Source organism: Syngnathus typhle, linkage group LG11 (genome assembly GCF_033458585.1).
Source record: "Syngnathus typhle isolate RoL2023-S1 ecotype Sweden linkage group LG11, RoL_Styp_1.0, whole genome shotgun sequence".
Taxonomy (NCBI): domain Eukaryota; kingdom Metazoa; phylum Chordata; class Actinopteri; order Syngnathiformes; family Syngnathidae; genus Syngnathus; species Syngnathus typhle.
The window spans coordinates 11069810-11094256 of NC_083748.1; the positions used below are offsets into that span (position 1 = coordinate 11069810).

Sequence of the window (24447 nt, forward strand, 5' to 3'; positions counted from 1 at the left end):
GGTTAAATCCCAAAGTGGGTGTGGTGAGTTTTAAAGACTGGTTTGGTGGGTTTAGTGCTGAAGAACACAAGAAGGCAGGCTGGCAAAACAGCCGTGTGAAAAGAAGACTACAATCGAAACACAGCAGCAAGGCAAACTTTTTGACGTTTATCTTTGCTTCTGGTTGGAGAGGCTCACTCATTCATGTCACTGAAGCATTACTAGTTTTGCCACAGACTCCTTACCTTTCTTAAATGCAAAAAAAAAAAAATAATGCAGTTTCACAGCTCCCCGGAGTCAAACAAGTGCGAGCGAATAAAGTGAGCAGATCCTTCTTGCATGTGGCACCACTAATCCAATGCTACAGTTTCCAAGGCCGTTTAATTAACTGAACCGAACATTTAATTAGCTAATTTAACGGCTTTAATCCTGCATCCCTCCTCCACTCATTCAATCTGTTTGGTGGATCCGTGTGTCCTATCAACCATACGACGACTTCAAACAAAATCTGATTTGTTTTATTCCAACGAGTGAAATGATACAAAATCCTAAGAACCAGCTTAACAAACCTTTTGCGATATATTACATGCTTTTCAAATCCACAAGATGCTCCACAAACAACCAGTGTGTTAACAATAAAAACATGTAACATTCTCTTGAGAGAAATTACGAGCACCGGTCCATGAGTTCCAGCATGGAAGTATAAAAAAGCCTTTTAGTTTCTTCTCTTCAACCTTTGTGAAGTGGTGTGGCAGTAGTCTTTGTTAGATTTTGGGCGTAATACTGGTGTTAAAAAACATGATTTAGTTTAATTTTACAGTAAAGTAAGGTAGTATACTTTAGAAACGTCATGGTCACACAGACGGAATAAAAGCATCCGGAAATAATAATAAAAAAAAATAATAATCTGGTGGCTGTGCAGTGTTGCAGGTAAAGAGCCATCTTTGTCCGGTTGGCTGCTAAAGAGCTCCTTCATTTTTGATCAGGTTATGTTGATCCTCATCTGGTCCTTCATTGGTTCTGTTCAAACGTGACAGGAGAAGACGCGGTAAAAAGTTGTTCAGTGCGGCTCAGTGGAGACGCGACTCTGCCCGCTTTCAACGTCTTCAGAGCAAAACTGCGTACTCGAAGTCTGCGTTCCACGGCAGCTTGGAGTGCGGCAACGGTGCACAAGTGCCGTCAATACAAACACAAGGTCCACTTGGCCTTTGCGTGTAAATTCCTTCATTCTTTGGCTCTCCTCGCTCGGAAAAACAGGTAAGTGCGGTCTAAGGCACCGACCGGGCCGCCTTTGTCATGCGCAAAACGATTGAATGACAGGCAGCTAAACTATCGTTCCTGTTGTTGAGCCTTCGTGCCACTGTATCCGATCCTGGGGGTCCAGGCTGGTTTCCGAATGGTCGCTGATGTCCACTTGGTTGACATCTAGGTAAGATCTGAAATGATATTAAAAGAAAAACACAATCAGACTGGAGCAGATATTGATGTGATTAAAGAGCCTCTTTCCCACGTGCACAGCAAAACAGAACATTTCTTGTCATGGCATGATCATCCTGAAACATCTTGCAAAATAACGCTCCTCCCTCAAGCTCGCTTCAAGTTGCTCCAAATGCATCTGACAAAAGAAAAAAAATTCCATTGCATGCTACAGGTATGAAAGGGCGACTCCAAACAAGTTCGGGCCGCAAGCGATCGAAGCCGGACTCCGTTATGGCCACTTAGCGTGTTGCAGGCGCAAAACACTTGAGAGGACTCAAGTCGCGGTCAAACATTCTCACGCAGCGAAAAAAAAGCATATAGCGCACAGACACACACACAGGTAGCGATGAAATCCAACAATGCTCAGGGGCCACATTTTCTTTCTGCCACTTGAGTGCTCTCTCACCACTACAACACACTCCGAAAACGAAAGGAGACATCAGTCGGAAGTTTGCATCCACCTCTGTGAAGCCTCACTAAAACCCTGCCGCTAAAAAGAAAGGAGGAATCTGCACGTGGGCAAAATAGTGAATGGCGGCACGTGAGCAGGGGGGCCTCTGCTAAAAAGCATCGTGCAGAGAGGAATGTGATCGCTGAATGACAATACGTCAATCACAGAAAGACGTAAAGCACGTCGCGTGACAAAGCCATGCAAGTTAAGTCCATGTGAATTAACATCATCGTGCGTGACACTGAGCAGTCAGTCAAACATCTCAGCTGCAAAAGCTCACTTCAAAACATTGACAAGCAGCTAATGAGCAGAGTCTCGGAAGCAGCGAAGGCGCAGGCTCCGGCCGTAGCTTGTCTACCTATTACGAGTACCTTTTGCGAGGTGCACTTTACTGGGCCTGTACCCTGCGGAGGGTCTGAACCTCCTCTGGGCTGCAGATCACCAGCCAGGGGAGAAGGAAGAGGAGGGAAGGCAGGAGGGGGAAAATGAAGAGGAAGGTCTTGTGGTAGAAAAAACACAGCGTCCCCGACCATCAAGGCTGTGCCAAGAAATAGTAAAATGCTGTCAAGAGTGACATCTATGTGAAAGCCAGCCCAGTGGATTCCAAAGGGGAGATGCAAGGGAACAGTATCGGGGGGGGGGTGGAGGGGTTATGTTTTGAAAATGGTGCAGTAAGAAAAAGTGCTAATCTGGACATACAGTACATAATAATAATAATTAATATTATAATAATAATAAAAATAATACATTTTGTAATCTATAATAATAAGAGATCCATTTAGCTTCTTACCTGCTGTGGGTTGGGCGGCCAAAGGTAGCTGTGGTGTAGGTGTAGGTCTGCGGCATCTGCTTGGGCATGTCACAATCGACTCGTCCGTGACCGCCGATATGGCCGTGCCAGTTTCCATTGGAGGAGGCTGCGAGAACGGTGGAGAATGTTAATTCGGAACTCCCTGCGTGTCAACGCAGGATCGAGACCCGTCTAACCTGATGAGTAGGAGAGGCTCCTGTTGCTGTGGCTGAGCGGTGCACCCATGGTTTGGTAGCTCAGACTGTGTTGGTCGTATTCGGAGCCGTAACCGGCCTGCTTGTAGGCCGTGTTGCGATGGTACCAGCCTCTCAAGTGCTCGGCCACAACCGCCTTCTTAAAGTTCCTCGAGATCTGCTCTTCGCCGCGGGGAGCCGGGCGGTTCCTGGGCGGCCGAAGCGTGGCGTACACGTTGTGCGACGTGCCGTCGAGCTCGTCGTTGCCGTAGCGATCGTGCATATCGCGGGGACGATAGGCTGCGTGGGGAGGATGGAATGGAGGATTGACGCTGTAGTGTCCCTCCGTCTCATTGTCGTACATATAGACGCCATTAGGGTAAATCTCTGGCTCCGCGTGGTGAGGATATCCCGTGATGTAGAAGGTGGTAGTGGTGGGTCGAGCGCGGCCCTGGTAGGCGTGACTGTGGACATCTGGCTGCGCCAAATTGGGCATGCTACCCGTGTTGGCGTAAATATCTTTCCTGTGGCGGCCGCGCACTCTCCGTCGGTGGTTGGGGTTGCCGGGGACCGCGTACTCCACGCTGGACTGGCTGGTGTAGGACGAGCCGTCGTCGAGTACCTCGGTGCTGTTGCTGCGTCGGGGCGGGGACAAGTTGAAGGCGGGCACGCGTGCTTCGGGCTCTAGTGCAAACTTCGACTGGGACTCCAGACTCCCGCTGCGTTGGCGGAAAAGCTGCGGCGCGTCCTCTGATCTGAATGCGACACAAATCGAGTCAAACTTCCTGGAACCAAAATGCACGTTTGGAAGATCTTCAACACGACATACTTGAGTTGGGTGCTGCTGTAAGCGTTGCGCGTGAGCAGCGGCGTGGGAGGCATACTGCGGGCGTCGCGAGGCTCTCTGGAACCTGATTTGTGTGGACTGTTGTGGTTTGTTGAGGCATTGTGGTGACTGCGGTAGAGTGGTTCCTCAATTTGACCGTAATTCGATCTGGAACGCAGACAAGAATTGAATATCAGTTCGATATCGGGGATACGCTACTCCTCTTCTTTTCAGACTGGCCGGCCGATGGAAAAAAAACAAACGCTGCGGCGATGTCCTGAAAACAGCATTTCGGTCATCTGACATTGTGACTGCTTCGAATTACCGTAATTTTCGGACTATAAGTCGCACCGGAGTATAAATCGCACCAGCCATAAAATGCCCAAAAAAGTGAAGAAAACCCCATATATATGTATATAAGTCGCTCCTGAGTATAAGTCGCCCCCCCCCACCCAAACTATGAAAAAAAACGCGACTTATAGTCCGAAAATTACGGTAGTTCACATTTGAAGGCAACACAGCGACCGGAAGCTAATTGGGCAAGGCCACTTTAACGTTTGGCCCCTCCTCTTTGCAACCATACAGGGATGGGCGCTTGCTCCCCTCACGGGCATCGACAAGTTTTTTTTCCATTCTATTTTTAAAACTGGTGGATTTGGGTTGATAAAGGGGGAACCTTTTAAAGGGTGGCTTGAGGCAATTGGCAGGAATGCAGATCTGGAGCTGCTTCACAGGTCTCCACAAGCTCCACACCACACACAAAAAAATATGAACACAGGTGACGGGGGCGGTTGCTAAATACCTTCCGTCTGTGTGTTGGTCATTCGCCGAAACTCGTCGCTCATTGCCGGAGTAGATACTGAGTGTCTCTGCATGGTGGGATCTCGGGGAGTACTGGAGCGAACTTGAGCGCTGCCTGTGGGCGCTGAGCTCGTCGTCTGCGAGGAAAAACAGGCTTACTTGATGTCTATTACAGAAACGGAGAGTGAACACTAATTAAAAGGGGCCCTACCTTCATCCAGCGTGAAGCTGTCAGACTGAGAGCTGAGGTCTGATGGGTTGACATCGTCTGAAAACGATAATGAGGAAATGACTCGGAAAAGGATTCATGTTGACATGCAAAAGAGGGCTCCGATGCTGCATGTGTGACTTATTTATGATACCTGCTAAGATCAGCGAAGCTCTTTGGGTGGGATTCTTTCCTTTCCAGATCCTGTAGGCGTTGATCTCCCCCTCGATCTCCTTCAGTTTTCTCATTGCGTCCAAGCAGTTATTCTTTCTCTTTTTCTTCACGGTCTTACTCAGATCCATCTCATTGGTTAACTTCATGGCTGCTTCCACAAACTTCTGCTGCAAGGCGAATCTCCTTTCCAGATTCCTCAAATGAGGGTCCTACAGGAAAACACACAAATGGGTTCTTAACTCATTCACCTACCTAAAACAATCTGGCGTATTCTTATTTTGTCGAGCAGAAGGAATCCTCGAATGACTGCAAAACAAAACATTGGTCTTACCTCATCGTAGGGGAAAAGGTCGTCAAGCTTGAATGCTGCGCCGACACGTCTTCGAACTTGAGGAGTCTTTTCGCCAGAAACCAACGGATAGTCTTTTGGTAACTTGCCGGTAATTTCCTGAAAGTGAGAACAATCACGTTATTTTCCGATTTGGATCCTTCACATCTTCCAGCGCAATATTTCATTGCCGAGCCATGTGGATCTTGGGAGATGACCCCTGCTTTACAGAAATGAGAAAAGAAAAGATTGACAGACTAACCGCTTCTCGCATGCAGATCTTCTTCAGTTCCTCAATTTTCTGTTTGAGTGCGTCCTGAAGTTTTTTCTCTTTTGTTTTCAACTCGCTAATCTTTTCTTTCCTCTGCTCATCGCCGACGTCAGAGTCGGCAGAACCTGTCAGAACATGTGAGATGATGACTAAAGTGGATGAGCGCCCGAGGAGTAGGACAGATGAAGCTGTCACGTACCGGCTGAGATGAGGCTTCCACTACTTGCCATGATGAGCTGATCTTTGCTTGCAGGACCTGGAAATCGACCGATCCGCTGGGTGCTGATTTCTGTGAGATCTACGGCGATGTCTCCCGAGCTTCTTGTTGTGGTCATATTTGACTACGCGGAGAAAATACACAAGTTACTTTTAAATGAAAAGATAAATTAAGGAGGGATTGAGAGCTTTTTATTGGAGGAATGTAGAAAAATCAGGCTGTCCTATTTGCATGCTGAATAAATCCGCTGCTCCCTCAACAATCAGGTTAGGCAATCTATTCCTGTCCGAACACGTGCGCCATCCGCCTTTGAAACGCAAAACAGGTTTCCGACACACAACATTGTGAATTTAAAATAATCTGGAGAACTAGAAATGAATCAAATCTAAATCCTCCCGATTTCACGTTTTTTTTTTCTTTGATGTATCTCCATTGCAAAAGACATCCACCTTCAGCAAATGTCCTCCACAAACACGAAAAAAAAACACGTTGCGCTTTGCATCCTTGGCTAATTGGACAGCGACTAAAAAAAAACCCACAAGCCCCTTTTGCCATGTTGTTATTATTTCTGCCTTTTTGTGTATTCCAAGCTTGACTCTGCACATTATACGAAGGCGATGTGATTCCTTACGAGCTTCATTACGACCGGCATCGTAAAAAAGACAATTCCACTGATTCACCACTCAGACTGAGGGATAAAATGTTCGCTCTGCATAGTAAACAGTTCTTGCGCATCAACACTTCCAAGTACCTGACCCTCTGGTTATCTAAAAATCCTCTTCCCCCATTAAGCTCAAGTGCAGACCACATAAAAATAGCCAACATGGGAGCCATTTCGTTTCAAAACTACTATATATGTACTCATGTGGGCAAAACTGCTGGTGAGTAACGAAAAAATGCGTAATAAAAGGGGGGAAAAACGAAACTGGAGCTTTAAGGCGGGGCACATTGGCACAAATGAAACATAGCAAGGAAAGAACACTGTGAAACATGGCTGTCATTTGTCAATGAATATCAAATAAAGCGGGTGTTGAAATAGGATCGGCGCATTCTAAGAAGCAAATACTCACTCGACTTTGCTTTCGGTCCAGATAGAACTGGTGTTGACTGATGGCCATCGCCCAGATAGTTTTAATTAGAGAATGACTGGCATACCAGGAGTGAATGACAAGGCCAGACTGTCCAAAGGTCCGCTTGTTCACCGTTTGACTGTTGAAGACAAAAACCTTTATACACTCATTGCAGTTCCCCAACATGGCCAGCAAAAAACAGAAGCCCACAGAATGTGCTCGAATTCTCCAGGGAAAAAGGCAAAGCTTCAAAATCTCTGCATTTGAGTCATTTCGAAGCCAGCCAGTTGTTTTTATTTAAAGCTCTGGTGCTGGGAAGAAACACATCGAAGATAAAGTCAAGTGTCCCGCTAACAGCAGGAGAGTGCTCGCTTCAACTTTCGGCCCGGGAACAAGGCGCCTTAAATTGACCACTGTCGACAAGATGCAAGGTGGAGGAGAACATCATCCATGACAATAGCGAAAACTGCGGCTATAAAAAGACAAAAGATCACAGATCCTTAAAGATTGCTTCACTGACCTGTGGGGGTCGTTTACTTCCACGGCAAATTTCTTCTCACGGAAATATAAATTCTCTAACTGCTTCCACGAGAACAACTGCAGAGAGCGAGAGAGAAAAAGATTGTGACCAATGAGATTTGTCAGTGTCATTGACATTGAGTGAGTACACACGGACCAATCAAAGTTGGTCAAAATCTTAAATTGGGCTCAAAAAAAACATTTCTCAAGAGTTCAACCGCAGGTAATTCTCGACATCATCAGAAATGACATGGATTAGATTTGTTCAGAAAATCAAGACTTGGGTTTGATGAATCTAAGACAGACACAAAAAAAAAAAATCTGGATAAAGAATCTTGTTCCGGTCTTGCGGTTATATAATAGGTGTGAACCTTTTGCCAGGAAGCTTCAGGTAGTTCTACCACCGCAGCAATCATTATATCGTGCTATTGCACGACTGCTGCCTGAGATTTGCTATTTGATCCTTTTTTTTTCGTCTACTATAATCCCTCAAAAGATTTTTGTTGCACATCAAACAGTGAGCCAAAGCAAACTGCTCAAAGGTGTCAGCATTCAAGACAACTTTGTACTTTGCAGAAGAAACTGTCTCAGGTAGGGGGAGACAAAAAAAAAAAGAAGCAAAACACAAGCTCCTCTGCAATTTCAACATTCTTAAAGATATTTCAAAAACTGAAAGATGGACGTGATCGGGTCTTACCTTGAAGTTTGATTTGACTTCCCCCTGCTATATTCCTGATCCTACTGACTTTGAGCTTCCCACAGGGCTTGAGCTTCCTTGAACAATGCCCTTTCTTGTGTGCTCTTCGGGAACTAGATAGGTGTTGCAAGAGTTTCAGCTGAGCCACACCCCTTTCACCACCCCCGTCCTCTGACATCAGAGACACCTCACCCTAGCGCCACTGAGCTTGCTCCCTCACTCTCTCTCTCTCTAACGCGCCTACACAGCCCGCTTTCCTTTTAGCCAAACCAGACAAACAGGTTGTATTTATGTCAATATAGTAAAGTACCATATGGATTCATTGATAGAGACAAAAAAAAGAAAAAGATACACATACATATGAGGATGAGGTGAGTCAAAAAAGTTCCAGGACTGGTGTCGCTAGATTTTTTTTTTAGGATATAAGCGACTACCGTAATTTTCGGACTATAAGTCGCACCGGAGTATAAATCGCACCAGCCATAAAATGCCCAAAAAAGTGAAAAAAAAAACATATATATGTACATAAGTCGCTCCTGAGTATAAGTCACCCCCCCACCCAAACTATGAAAAAGACCGCGACTTATAGTCCGAAAATTACGGTAGTTTTCCTCTTTAAAAGAATTGCACTGGAGTACGCAACGGTGATTTCAGCATTATTTTTTCTTTTTTTCCCTGAACCAACACTTCCGCATTTGTACAGAAAACGTAGGTGGCCAGAATATCATTGATTGAAATAATGTCAAGATTACCTGCAATCAAGACTTTGAGAGAGTTTAGCTCATATGGAGTACAAAAAAAAACAAAAAGAAAAAGAAACAGATCACAGACTGCATCTGAGGCCACAGCCAAAATATGTTTGGGATGTGACACACCTCAAGCTTTGCAACAAGTGTGAGAATTTCCTTGCAGATCCCTTTCACTGCTACAGAAGTTTGACAAAGTTTACAGAGTTGGTAGACTACAAAACAAATTGCTGATTTCTTTCATGCTGTTGTCAATCTTATCCTGAAGCATTGAGTGAATAAAGAGTGTTGAAGTCAACATTGTTGTCATATCTCACATTTCAGATAGAGATGCCTGTGGTTTTAGTATATTCTGATCCTGCCGGAGGTTTCACTCAGGATCACAATCAATAACAACCATAATCCAGGCACCTGGGACTACGAGTAACCGACCCCAAAAATAAAAATCCTGAACGGCATACAAAAATAAAACTCAGTTTGCTCCACCCCTTGGAAATTGTGTCCCGCATTTCCACATGACACATCAAGTGACATTATACAAATATAACCATTCACTGTAAAAGAAATGAGGAAGTGGATCTTTTCCGTTTCTATTCTGGGCCTTACTTTCGACGGAATATGGTTCACAAATCTGAACCGTCATCCATTATTCTGAACCCAAAGCGGACATTCTTAATAAATCTTGCTGCTCACTTTCCATAGAACGGGATTCAGAAATCTCAAGCATCATGACGTAAATCCATACATTTAAGTTTATAGTGACAACAGTATCCAAATCTCTTGACAATACTTGCACTTAAAAATCCCAAGAAATGCCAAATTCATTCTTCAAAAGCGGCCCACTCGCAAGAATGACGAACGTCAACAAATGTTCAACTGCGGTTTTGAAAAACGACTCCGTATTCCCCCAACAGCAGGAAACTGTGAAGGTATGTTCCCTTATCACCCACCAACGCAAGGCCCAGAGGCCCGTCCGCTCCCTATAGAACACAAATACCACACACGTGACACTGACGGACAGCTCATTGCTGTTTTGGGAACCTGCGTTACAACAGATCCTGCAGCGTCAACAGCTTTCAACTTTTTTTTTTTGTGAATATGAAAGGCCAACGCAGCCATGTTCAAATCCCAAAGGTGGGGGCACTTTCCCTGGAAATAGGTACTTGGAAGCCCACTAAAGAGAGTAAAAAATAAAATAAAAATGCACTTTTACTCAATGACACTCAACAAGCACACGAAAGGAGCATCAAAGACATATTTATCTGCTGAAAATGACAAACCGAGGAGACCATTGGATATGTCACAGTCCAGACTGAAGCCTGAATTGCAGAAAAATACGCCTTTTATTCATTTCGGTCCCCCCTTTTCCTTATTGATCTTAACCTTGACTCAATAGCACCAAACCCGATAATGTCGTTCCCACCAACTTTCTCTTGACTGGCATGGGAATGGGGATCTTAATGATGCTTATTTACACATTGAATGGATCATTAACCATGTCAGGGCTAACAAAATCAAAGGTTCATAAGGAAGTGTTGTGATTTAAAAAAAAAAAAAAAAGTTAAACTCAATAACTTTGGGAATGAACAGTGTAAAAAAAACTTTAAAAAAAACTCACATAGTATACATAAAAGCAAATACCTTTCTTGGTTTCAGCTTGTCTTGTAAGTCGTACTGGCCAACGCCTTTGTAGCTGACACCGAGCCACCAGGGTATTCCCTGCTTGTCCTGTAGCAAAATTGTGTCAAAATTCTTATCGTTGATACATACATAACTCAAGTCCGTTGGATTTCGCAAGACACATCTAAGCAAAGCAGACTTTTAAAATAGAATTTTCAGTTTCAAACACTAACATCAAACACGCCTGTACGTTAATGAGGATTTGACGTTCCTCCGTGAGGAGCGGTGAGTTTTACTGAAGTCACTGATGTTACCTTTACTGGATAATAATGGACTCCGTATGTTGGCAGTGACTCAACCAGGGTCAGATACCTTTAAGAGAGAAAGAGGAGCAGATTAGAAGGACCACACTCACTTGTACTCCATCACTGCCAACCTGTGGCCTTTGTACACCCGGCAGAGTTAAGTGGCAAGTCATTTACAGTGGGAAGCGGATCGATTTGCTTCCCACTGTAAAAACAGAAGATGGGAGAATCCATTGATGGATTCAAGGGCACAAAAGCTCACTTTGTAAATCACCCCGAGGGCTTGTTTTGGGTTTCAACAGAACGGAACTAGTGCTTTGTTGGCTGTTGACCATGACCACTGATGTCACGTTCTGGCCCAGTGACGATCATTACTCAAAATCCACAAACTCAAAAGAAGTGTATTCATAAAACAGAAACTCCCGATACTTACTTCACAATGGCCTGTCCTCTGGTCAGTCCCTTCAATTTCTTGTAATGTTCAATCACTTTGTCCTCACTAGAATGAAATAAACAAAATTTACAAATCATCTCAAGACATTTTGGCGGAAAGGAATATAGGTACTGCTTCGACAACTAACCAGTAACTGAGAGACGGGTGTTTCCTGAGAACTTGGGTGGGCAGAACTGGGAGATGCTTTAGGTTTGATTTGGCCGTTTCAGTACTGTATACATCGATAAAAAAAAAAGAGAAAATAATGATTAATACCATCAAAACACGAGTCCTCTGAGGTACTTTAAGAAAGAATCAAGTTTTTCATTTACTATTTATAGCAAGGACAGGCAAATTCACACTTATGGTACTGAGTAATCAATTCCAAGCTATGGTGCTAGAAATGCCTCGAAAAATCACAAACTCATCCTGTCACGACGTTTCTACATTTGAAACATTTGGAGACGAACGCTAGATATCGTATTTGTGCCTCCGACTGAATTCAAGTTCGTGTTTAATGATTGATAGCAACAATAATAATTAAGGTGATGATCCGTTTCATCTCTTATCTTCCGTACAGAGAGTGAACTTTAGCTTAACTGATGTCCTGCCAAACATAATAGCAAGCTATAGCACATGGGGGGTCTTTTAAGCCATTTAAAGACCTTCAGAAGACATATTAAATGCAATTACTCAAGCTATTTCAAAACAGGCAAGCTGTTCCAAAATATTATTGGTTAACTCCAGCCCATTGATTTACCGCACCTTCGCTTAGTAGTCAATCAACCATGAAAGATCTAACGGCCAAAGTCGCAAGATCCTTGCCAAAAATGTCAGACTCTTGTGAGAAATACACAGACTGGCCATGTTATCTGCTCAGACAAACGGCGGCAAGTCAGTGTCTATCTTACGACGTCATGTCGGAGATAGCAAACAACGTTGAGCCCAACAAAAACGCAACGAGCTTGGCTTGGCAGGCCGGCCCGCCGAGCACCTAAACAGAAGCCGCAGACACCCGGCACACTATATTGCATTGTTTCGAAGGTTCGGTTGAAGTCAGGGAACAAACTAATCCTATAACGCAATAGGAAAATAAAAGGATTGGCTTTATAGCGCAAATGCCATTTGGCCTTGAACTGCCTTCAATAATTGTCAATTTCAGTCTATTCTCATAAGTATAATTGGGGACGGATATATATAGTGATCCGGTTATGTGAACTAGCTAACGGATGAAAAAATAAGGGTGAGCCTTAGCAGGGGGTGGAGGTGCACACCGCTTCCCCTCGGTTGACTGGCTTTTGCTGCCACGGCACTTTGCGTCCATTTTATGAGGAGCTGGTGCCTGATGTTGTCGGGGTGATCTACTCCACAGCCACATTGCCCTGTCAGCAATCTGGAATTCATTACTACGTCTGTTATCTTCCTGCAGTCTGCAGGGTGGGACCAACTCCTACAGCCCAGCCCAGCCCTGAATGTTTTCACCAAAGTGCCAAGAATTATTATAATACTATAAAACCTGATGGGGAATTAATTCAACTCTCAGCTAGGGGCTGGCTACAACATGACATGAAGTTGTCCACCATTGGACAGTGGCCCTTGCTCATCCCTCTTAAGGCAGCTAACTGTTGGAGGAGGAGGAGGAGGAGGTCTCCGGCTAATCTCGCTGCTACAGGGCCCTTTGCTGATACAGGGTAGAGGAGGCCCATTTGTACTTAAGGGATTTACTGAGCCTCTTCATGAAAAGAAGCAGAAACAAAGGAGTCCATTGACAGGAAAGAGAACTATTGCCATGTGACAATGAGGGATGCGCCATTGTGATAACAACACCGTCGTCTAATTTAAATCACATGTCCAACTGAGACAAGTTTATGATACAGAGATTTGCCTCACCATTTTCTTATTGTAATCTAATAAGTGAGCCAGACAAACAAAACAGGTACTTTTCACAAATATTGGCAATACGTATATCATTCAAATAAACAAAAACAAACATATTGCTAGTCATTGTGAACAAACAACTGTTGGACATAAGAGGATGAGAATTGGACTGCAGTAAAAAAAAAAAAAAAAAAAGATAATAATCAGGACTGTTTATTGCCTTGTGCAATTATCCACACCTCATTTCTTAGAGAGCACAACTTTTTGTGTTACCAACAACGACAGAGGCCATTTTGGAAGCAAATCATTTGGACAGTGCACTTGTTCTGCAGATCAGCCACACGCTGCTGAGCCGTGTTTACCGCTCACCGCCAATGAATGCCTTCCATTCCTATGCTTGGCATAATGAAACAACATACCTTATCAGCAGGTCGAGCCTCTGAGGCCCACTAAGCTTATCTCCCACTGGTGGACAGATTATGAAGGCAATCTCGAAACAGTCTCTCCCTCCCTCTCCCCCCCCCCCCCCTCTCTCTCATCCAAGTACAAGTGAATATGTATCTCCACACAAAGCAAGAATTTTAATATTGTGCAATTACAATGCAAGTAAACCTGCAGTTAGACAATCCAAATATTTTTAGCTCAATCTGGATTCCAGAAGGCAAGTTCCATGCCACAAAGCCAATTCAAGCTAATCATTAACTGAGGGAAGTATCAAGACAGGATCCGAGTTGGTTGAACATTATCTACTGTAAAGCAGTCATTACACTGACCAAAAAAAACCCCTCAAATCTAACACAAATCCTGGTTCCGGACATTGATCGCAATGGGTACACTTGCCGGCAGACTATTGTGTACTGTACTATAGACTGTCACTTTGTTGATGAACTGCGTTGGAAACTCTATTGTGGAAACGTTTACAAACAAATGAGATCTAATACAAAAACTATACATTTTGCATAAAAAGCAACACTCAGTCTGCATTAGTATTTGCTCTCTTTATATTATAGTTGCACCCTGCAATGTGCTGTGAGATGAAAAACCCCGCATTGGTGCAATCCTCATGCATTTAGTTGTAATGCATTTGGAAAATCCGCACATGTGCTTTTTTAGACGTATTTCACATTTAAAGTATAAAATGGCCTTACCATGTGTAATCGCTGCTGACCTCCTACAAAAAAAGACAAATAATCAGGTAAGTAAGAGCATTATAACAAACTCCTGCGCTTCTTCACAGCAGATGGTGGATCCTACATTTCAAACGCTAGTGAAGTAGATTCTAACAGAATCTATTTTTGAGCTTCTGTTATTTGCAATGTGCAGTATTTAAATTAAACAATAACAACAGTACTGCATTTCTTGCACCAGTTTTGCCACAAAAGACAAACACATTTCGAATGCCGCCCGGGCCACCCTTCACACCGTGACTTCAACTCATGATTAAGTAAAAAACAGCGGTTCTTTCTTACTTGTAATGCGAATGCAGCCAACTTGAAAATGTGTTCGCTCTCCACTTCGATGTCCTCCTGTTTTGTTGTTGAAAAGACGATTATTAAATGTCAAACGAGATCGTTTCTACGCGCGACCTCAAAGTGCAGCCAAACACATAACGGTACCTCGGTCCTCTCGCTACCGACTGAACCACTAATAACACACGCATACAAAGGCTGTGTTTAAAACAGCAGATGGGCACATAACAACGGTTATTCAGCCTACACTTAAGGTGGTGATTTTTATTAACAAGGTAACATATTCGGGTGCAGGATCGTTTCAATAGAGCGGCTAACACGAAGACTAAACCCCCACGGTGAAGTGGTACAGTCCGAGCAGGTTCAACAGTCTCCGTCTCCCATGGTGACCAGTATGCTCCCCTCCCCATCCCCTCCTCCCGCCCCTATAGTAAAGTTTTCGACCGTTTGTTGCATTCACGTACCCCTCGGATTTCTCTACTATACCACTCCCTGATTATATACAACGTGGGAGAAATTCAGTTTATTAGAATATATGTTTAGTAATATATGAATAGAACGCATTGTTGCCTTTAAATTTGTTTACATTAAATGTACGTTCTTTTTTGCGTGCAACAATATAAAACTCACAACACTTACATTAAACACCAGGGATTTTGCATTCAGGAAGAACAGCTCCACAGTTGTGTTTTCTTTTAAAAAAGTGATCTTCTCAATGTAAAATCTGTAAAGAGTTTATTTAGGGTTACATCAAGTATCAAGTCAAGTATAATTTGCACGCATTCCATGCAACCTCGAGGCGTTGACACATGACTGCCACCTGCTGGTCTAAAGCCGTCTTAAATTGGGGGTGCTGTCACTATGCCATAAAACGGTCGACACGTTCTGCTTGGAATAAAATAGCCGTTTCCACAAGTCTACTCACCTCACTAAGAATTTGATTTCCAGTGTATCTGAAGTCTTAGAAAAGTCATGATCAAGGACTTTCCGGTCAAGCTGAAGCCAGTTATTCTGACCACTAAAAGTGATACAAAAAAAAAATATTGCATCAAGCATGTTTAAGGAGTAATTAAAATTGTCTTGTAATAACAAGAAAAACATTATTTTATGTTCAATGTTGAAAAAATTACGTACGTGTCATCTATGAAGCAAAGGCCAAAGTATTCCTTCTCCTTCAGGTTAAAATGGGATGCCACCAAATCTAGCAGGTCTCGTGATAAAAGCTTTGGCTGGTAAAAAAAAAGAAGTAGATTTTTTTTAATTTTAGATTATTTCTTAGATTATAACTATACTATAGAAGTCACAAGGTGCCTCATTGTTATATGGTTAAACTACAACATAAACAAACAAAAACAAAAATTTCATGAACCCTTAGAATCATCATCACTCCCCCTACCCTCACTATGACCCACTTTCTTATCACCACAGCAATGTAGGCTCATATGTCAAATTTAGAGAACGATCCAGTTCTGTACCTGAACCAGCAGCTCCAACTTCCGACCGTCAAGTAGGTGTACCCGGCACTGACGCCCCTCAGTCATCTGAAGGATGAAAAAAACATTTAGACAAGTCATCCTTTGCCTTTATTACACAACACATCTTCAGCATCACCCGTGGCCATTTACAAAAACACCACGCTTGTTACAGTCTGGAGTGAAATTGCTTTTTGTGAAGATGTAACGGTGTCACCTCAGTGTCATGTTTGACTTTCTTTTGACTGAATAGAGACTCGATCACTGAAATAAAAATAAACATACTGCGCACCAAATTCCAAACGCATTTGCTCTGGAGCTATTAACCAAGAAGCTGCCATACCTGGTAGCCATGTCCAATCCTAAACCAGGCCACAAGAAAGTGTTGGCATGGCAACAGCGCCCGGTTGTACCACTTCCTCAAGGTCTCATGTGCCACGGTCCAAAGGAGCTGGCTGCTCGAGGCCACTACGTCCTCTATCCCACGAATCATGCGCACAGCCATGACCTTGTGTATCGGATCGATTCCTACTACACCTCACAGAAGCAGGAGGAACAATGTCCTTGCACGTCGCTGGAGTTAGTTCAACTCAAAGCGCTGTAAAGCCATAAAAGCTGCTATTTGGAGGCACAAGTGCGCATTGTGTACTGTCAGGCCTGTTGACGTCATGTCGCTGGGAGTCATCACCTTTGAGAGCAGCCCGTATCAGGCGAAGAGTGACGCGGGCTTGATAATTCATCAATACAAATACATGCACAATGCAAACTCCAAATGCTTGAATTGGAATCAGTGGCAACATCATAACAAAGACATTTGCACGATATACATTTTTTTTTTTTAGCATTGACCTCATTCCCTTATCGTGTTATTTAAGTGGGCCATTTTAATGTCACAAAAAAGTAAACAGACTTTGAGTTAGTCGAGGATGTGGGAGCAATTTCCTGAAAAGTCCAGACATCCCCCGCCCAGTACGTTCTGCAGGAGTGTTAAAAATAATTGGCTCAGTTGGGATCAGCCAGGGTGGTAGAACTGACACGGCAGATTTAAAAGTGGAACGGCGGTTTGAAACATTAGGAAAGCTTTTGATGTTCAACTTTGGAATGTGAAAGTGCTGGCGAGTTATTAGCAGATGTTTGCGTGCGTACAGATGTGAGTAATAAACAAATGTGCACACTCAGCACACCTGACTCAAATAAATAAGGCAGAGAACACATAAGCAGCTACGCTGAAGAAAAAAGAATGTGGAAACAATATTATCGTGCTTCATTTGACTTTCCCAAATCAAAAATGTTCACAGACCTTGTGCATTCTTTTTGCCTCATTACAGAAAATGTCAGTTTTACATTATGCAAACAATAAACACAATGCAGTGCAAATCAGGATCAGTCGTGCAGATCGAAGACTCACAAGCCGTGTGTGCTAAGCAAGTAATATCATAAAGCGTGGCGTTAGACGATTCCACGGAATTCTGTTCCATTTTACTGTATGCTTAACGCAAATCGTCATCAGGCGTCATCGTCATTAGGCTCGTGACAGGGGGGGCCACTGTATCCAACTAACCATGGCAAGAGCAGACAGGCGTAAAAGGCCACGGCTGTCTTGGGGGTGACAGCCATACATACACAAGAGAGTCACAGGTGTCAAGAACAAATGCACTTTCAGGCAGCCCTGGTCCAAAAGCATCTTTTCAACACACGACTTACCGTAATTTTCGGACTATAAGTCGCACCGGAGTATAAGTCGCACCAGCCATAAAATGCCCAAAAAAGTGAAAAAAAAACATATATATGTATATAAGTCGCTCCTGAGTATAAGTCGATGTTGAAGTTGATGCACAATTTGTCTTCGCGGGCCACATAAAATGATGTGGTGGGCCGTATCTGGCCCCCGGGCCTTGAGTTTGACACCTGTGCGGTAAAGGTACACTGCTAGAGTACCGCTATCAAAGTCTGACTGCTCGCATCGCAGCTTGAGTGGCACATCATTTTTCCTAAATCTTCTTTTTCATCCCTGTATATGTTTTGAATAGATAATTAATGTGTTTTGCCTTAGTAGCTCATTCTACACAGCTGCTAACTGAATCTCAATACCCCCCCCTATTCATAGCCTGGTACTACGCTGACAAATGACCTAATGCCATTTGATGTCACTCTTGGAAGCACTCCACCCAGTTTATGTGCTGCACAGTGCACACGTGAACCAGACAATTACAAGCGCCGTTGTTCTCTACCCTTTTATTGTCCTCGCCGCCACTCAACTGTCAGGGAGAACTGTAATACCCGCTTACGAACACCAGATGGGGACATTTAGCTCCGTCAGCTACAGTTTGAAAAAGAAAAGGCCAATGCATTAAGTGGTGAATAATGAAAAAAAAAAAAAAGTGCATCTATGTGATCATTGTTAGCTCCTCCATGTGCCGTTATTTTCCAAATTTCACCACTCCTTTGTCTCTCGCCTGCTATACGGGATCTTGATCTGTTGAGAATACAACGTGGGTCATGACAGGGAGATGAATTGCCAAGATCATCACACCTCCAGTACGCTAAGCTCATCCCCCTCATAGGATGGGAATTAGCATGTCGATTCATTATTCTAAAAGTGGCGTGAGTGAGGCGCTGCGTGAATGGAGCATAGAAACAGCTGTCATGCACACAAGTCTGCAGCTGGCAAGCTGGAGCACAGACTGAGGCTACAGCTGACAGGCTGAATGCAAAGGACGTGCCGTATGCCTGACACACTCACGCAAGCGCACACGCGTGTGATGGCTAACGTGCCTCACAGGACCTGGTTTGCACCCGTGGTGTAAGGCAGGAGAAACCAGCTGTCAAATATCTGCCATGTCGCATACGTGGACAATTGGTAGTCATGCATAAATAAAGAGGGGGGAAAAAAAAAAAAAGAATGAAATATGTATTTAGGCCATCTCGATTGAAAACATAAGCAATGTTCAGGATCGTCAGGACATGTATTGAATATTGTGATTTTATATTATCGTTGGCGGACAGAGAGCTTGGTCGGCTAACTAAGTTGAGCACAGAAATGGTCGACGCAAAAATTCTGGTTCAACAAATAAGCATGAATTAGATTTAGTCATCCTGCTGTGGCCTGCCCTTGCTCCTGAGATCCGTTTTCATTTTCATGCCAATATAAATGAAATAAAAGCAACGGTTTAATTTTTGCAATTAGTGAAAATCAAATAAAGCCCAAGAGGGGAATGTGTGGGTAAGCCTCCTTATCAATGGAATTTGAAAAGAATAAGCAGTTGTGATGCTGATTTACTGGCTTCTACTGGCACATTAACAACACCAATTTGTCTCGGACAGCGTCTCGAATTGCAAAGTGCTTGAACCCAGACTCTTCCCATTTTCATTGTTTTACAATTTCAAACAGAATTTGTTTTATTTCACCCTTATTTGATCAATTTCAAACTGAATTTGTTTTATTTGATCCTTATTTCATCCATCTTACTGGGCTTCTCTGAAAAGCCGAAAATAATCAGGACCAAGATTCAAACTCTGATACTAAATGTTCTACTCGAATAAATTGTAATTGCACATCCAGAACAGTAGATGGCAGCGTTGTGCTCATCATCAGAGTCTGAGTTTTCTTGGATCATAATACGTATTTAACCCACGAAATACGTATTTAGCGAACCAGTCGGCCTCCGTGTCGCCCAACGTGAACTCATTATAATAGTAAATAGACCAGATGCTCCTCAATCCAGTTTGCTAACTAGATCATTTGAATCAAGCAGCTGCGGAGGCTCATTATCCCTGACCGCACAAGATCCAGATAACTATCCAGACAGATTCTGTGTGGAAAACTGCCACAGCTCTGGGACAACAACTGGAAAAATGGTTGGGGTTAAAAAGCCTTGAGGACTGTGGAAAAACATCAAATTGTCTCAAACTGCAATTTATGAGGGGGTTTGTTTGCACCATCCTATTAGCCAATGATGTGAACAAAAGCCTGTGAAGCCCCTCAAGCAATTCAAAAAAGATAGATGTTGGCTCACTATGCATACCTAACTTGGTGTTTCAAGGTCATTAAGACCACAAATAAATAAAGCAATAATAGAGATTCAAAATGCGATACATTTTCTTAATCGTGCAGTAATTGATATCATTGTCACATCCAGCAAACTTCTCAGTTGTGCTGATGAGCATTACATTTCTTACTTCTTCATTTGGACACCAGCGTGAGAGCATGAGGAGCTTTATGCTAGATGTGAACGCGCAATATGAAACTTGATCCATGTCTCAAGGCTAAAATGACTCTGTTTTACCAGGATGAACTGTGAAGCTGTGTCTTTGTTGAGCAGTATTATCAGAGGGGTTCCACTAATTTCATTTTCACCACACAGACCATCAGTCATCTGGAGAGTAAAACTAATTACTCTGATAATCACAGTGGCATATGCTCAACTGTTACACACAAGACAACAAAACAACTGCAGGTGCTGACCTTTGAACTGCATAATATTTCAAAAATAAGCAACCCAATGGAAACTTAGAAAAGACCTCTCATTAAAGACAGCTAGAAATTTCCTTCTCCCTATTTTGTGGTTCAACACCGACATCGTTCCTTCATAACGGACCCTTGGTCTCCCAATGACTCCCCCCCTCCCCTCCCCATTGAAGGGTGAAGGTGACTGAAGCTCAATGAGTCTTTTCCGTTTAAGCCACATACTGTGAGAAGGTGCTGATTTGTTACGTGAAATGACTGCATCGTCATATATTTGTTGCTCATAGTTAACACAATGATAAAAAAAAAAAATTAAAGTCTTAAGTATTCAGTATGATTTCACCTTATACATTTGTATTCATTTGTAATCCTTAGCACAAACAGACAAACAAGCTCCACCCACACAGCTCTAGTCGAAAAATTATGCCCACGCACAAAAATAAAACACTGATGTAATCCAGACCAAAAAAAATAAAAAAGAATAAAATCAAGTAAAGGTTGAAGGGTAAAAAACAGTAGACAGGAAATAACTGTGGATTTTATAGACTGGAGGGGATGGAGACTGAGACATCCTGCTCGTCTCCGCCTCGCCTCCATCTCCTCTGGCACATAACGTGAGAAACGCTCACAAGGGGCTTGAGGCTTTGAGCTGTATTGATTTCTATCTGGCCTGAGGCAGTGGACTACTGTAGCAGCCAAAATGTATTTATTTAGCCATTTATTTATTTATTTATTTATTTATTTATTTAGCAATTCATTTATTTAGCCATTTATTTATTTAGCCATTTATTTGTTTTATTTAGCCATTTATTTGTTTTCATTCAGAAGAAAGAATTTAATGATAGCACCTCAGCCCATTGTATTCCATTAGTACCTGTGGGAAGGGGTGAGATAGATGCATCTCGTGGTAGGTAAGCTTCATAAGAGATGCTTGCCTCTTCCTTGGTTCAAAAACCTCCAAGGCAAGTACTATTTTCTGTCCTGGTGTTTTCATTCTATTGCCTCACTATAATTCAAGTGCATCTCAAATATGAAATGAGACAGGGTTTAGTTTTTGTTTGCATTTATAACAGTAAACACGAAACGGAAAACAGAATTATTCATTGCTAACTAAACCACCATTAAAAAAAAAGTCTCACAATGAGTAAGATATCTTTTGGATGCAAGTAAATGTAGGTATTGAGTCATCAGGCGTGTGTTTGGTTGACTCTTTGTTTCACACAGGATGTCCTGTCTGAGAAGACAAAGCAGACATGAAACGAAGAAGCCCTGCAATGTCTGCACACTGCTGGACTGACAGCAAATGGGGAACAGATTTCCATTGGGACAAATTTTGGTGTGAACCACTTTGAATGTGATTACAATATGGATAAGCACTAAAAACATTCAAATAATATAAAAGGAGACCTGTTTTGCCTAAAGTACATCACATGCCTAGAACCTCCACACTCATGTCTGCTTTGGAAGATCTGAATTGATTTCTACTGCTGGGCCAATTGATAATCACTGACCCAAAAAGACAGACGCTGGAAAATAATCGCGCTCCTGAATTGAGCTTCAACACCAACATGATCATCATCAACAACAACTCTAGGCCATCAGAATTCTGCATTCTGTTGGATACAGGACCCTTCAAGGGATTGAGATATTGCACCCAAAATACTCATCACCGTTTCAGAACCAGTCAGGCCAGCACCGTATTCTTGCTGATGCATTGAATTTTAGGGACTTGTGTGGCAACAAATCACATAACCCAACCGACAAACGTCCCTCATTCAAGTCAGCAAAGAGTTGAATGCAGTCAAAAACCGTGGGAAAGAACGGAAAAACGCTGCTTGCCTTGTTACACATAATAGGGGTGACAATTGGGAATGCGTTTTTCTGTCAAACTGTCAATATTCACAACCTTGTCTAAGTGTCTGCAGTGATCCAGCAGTGCTGGAATATTCCAGGCCTTAATAGCTTTATTGGACCGGAAGCGCTGAGCGCATACAAATCAGCGAAACTAAAGTTGACACAAAGCTGCACTGCATCTGTAGTGCGTGAGCAAGCATCAATGGAAAAGGCACATGTTGATTTCATGAGGAACCAACTGCATATAGTAAACACAAACACAAACTTCCCTCTTTTTGTTCCTCACATCTCCGGTCCACTGGATGTCCTCCAGATAAACCTTCTTGTCACAACAAATGAAAGTGGTGGGGACATCATGGCCACCGTTATGACTCGGGGTGGTATCACTTTGTAAACACCTCCACACCACACTATTTTCATTATTTAAAGTGACACAAGACTCGCAGCGGATATCACGTTCCTGCCTTGCCCATTGTTTGTTTTGTGCAGGGAAACAGGATATTCAGAGTGCTCACCAGCTGACATGAAAAGAAAAAGAAAAGCAAACTCACATTCAGACTTTTCTCTTTTCTGGCTGTTTATGATGCAACAATTCCCTTTTGACAGTGCATCTCACAATCCTTGATAGAATTTGACAGCAAAATCACGTGGGATTGGCCCCTTTGGAGATGAAAGTCAACAAAGATGGCATTTCATCATACTGTCACGTAACCCATTGATTTTACAGCAATTATAATCAATGGGAAATTATTATGATGAGAAATAAACGTCTCTCACCTTGTGTCTTTTGTTGTGCTCGGATCGCTCCCATGCACTTGTTATTGTTTGTGTTCACGAGGTGTCAGCCGACGGATCACCGGCGCCGATCCGAAGCAAACTCAGCGCGTGCAATATTCTTAGAATGAACAAATAAAAGGAGTTCATCGCAAATATGACTGTTAAAGCCAGGAAAAGATACCGGCCGGGATACCGTGACACGGTTAGCGCTCACCGGCCGGTCCCGTCATCTATTCGCACTGCCCGCCTCCCCTTCTTCCTCAGCCAGCCAATAGAGGAGCGCTTTCCGTTACGGGACCACAATCAATCCAAATAGAAAATCAAATCAATAAAATTGGGCATACGGACGTAATTTCCTCCTCTTTTAATTAGAAAGCAGTGCTGGTTTAACACGTTTAAATTATGTGCAACCGATGTACGTTTTTGAATTGCGTAAATTCGATGGATCCGCCCCCCCCCCCCCCAGGGCATTTTTGATTCACTTAATCAAAGTCAAAAGTCAAAGTCAAAGTCTGCTTTATTGTCAATTTCTTCACATGCCAAGACACAAAGAAATCAAAATGACGTTTCCACTATCCCACAGTGACAAGACATCATACACAATATACATACAAGTAAACAACACAAAAAAATAAAAACAAGAAGGCACAAACAATGAATAAATAAGAGTGATGAATAAATAATAAATAAACAAATAACACAATAAAAAAGAGGAGCAAATATGAAACCGTTGTAGTCAATCAAACAAGGAATTACTATGTCTGTCAGTCTATCCCATTTTAATCATTGAACTGCATAAAACAATTTCATTTCATGCGTTTTCTTTGTTTATTGATTTGTTTTTCAACTTGTCAGGAAAAGGTAGTATTTTTTGAACTCATTGCTGAGTTTGCACCGTAAGGAAAAGGGAAGGAAAGGAGTGCCACACTGATGAGGTCTCAAATTTGTGGAACAATGGGAAAGCAGCACTGAAACTGCACGAACAAGGAAATGGGAGGGATGAAGCGGTCCACTGTGGCTGCATGTGAAGCAGTTGAACTGAGGGGCACAAGATCATCTAGTTCTTGTTATAAATACATAAAAGAACAAAAGATTTGTGGGGGGCATGAATTTGCGGTGCAGAAAGCTTTCATCAAAGCATCACCAATCACCCCAGTGACAGTCTCACCCTCCCCCATTTATGACGACTGCTGCAAACTGTGACCAGGCTTAGCCCAGTGCCATGTGTGCACCCCCAAAAGACTCACAAAATCTCAACCCCCGCCACCACAACTGAGATTAGCCTCTAGCAATTTGTCCTATGACACTTTATAGTAAACATCTTCTCGCTAAGATAATACTAAACCCAGGGAAATGATTTGTGGGAAATATATTTAAGGCATATGTTTTAAATCTACTCAATCCAAAACACAAAATAGCACATT

General features: G+C 42.8%; 1 protein-coding gene across 2 annotated transcripts; it reads right to left on the bottom strand.

Annotated features, from left to right (window-relative positions):
• Positions 1–475: 475 nt before the first annotated feature.
• LOC133162823 (FERM domain-containing protein 4B-like) lies at positions 476–23254 on the bottom strand. Of its 2 annotated transcripts, XM_061292283.1 has the most exons (24): positions 23024–23254; positions 22798–22906; positions 15931–15996; positions 15590–15684; positions 15381–15473; positions 15095–15179; positions 14456–14512; positions 14135–14157; positions 11257–11340; positions 11109–11174; positions 10685–10742; positions 10392–10478; positions 7309–7385; positions 6789–6927; positions 5701–5842; positions 5493–5626; positions 5234–5350; positions 4883–5111; positions 4732–4788; positions 4522–4657; positions 3723–3887; positions 2897–3648; positions 2700–2826; positions 476–1415 (listed from the first exon to the last, which is right to left on the bottom strand). In XM_061292283.1, exons 3-24 carry the CDS (start codon positions 15994–15996, stop codon positions 1304–1306), a joined length of 2901 nt encoding a protein of 966 aa, XP_061148267.1. In that variant the 5' UTR covers positions 22798–22906; positions 23024–23254; the 3' UTR covers positions 476–1303. The 2 variants fall into 2 exon arrangements, with proteins under 2 accessions (XP_061148267.1, XP_061148265.1); XM_061292281.1 differs by lacking the exon at positions 22798–22906.
• Between the last annotated feature and the right edge of the window lie 1193 nt (positions 23255–24447).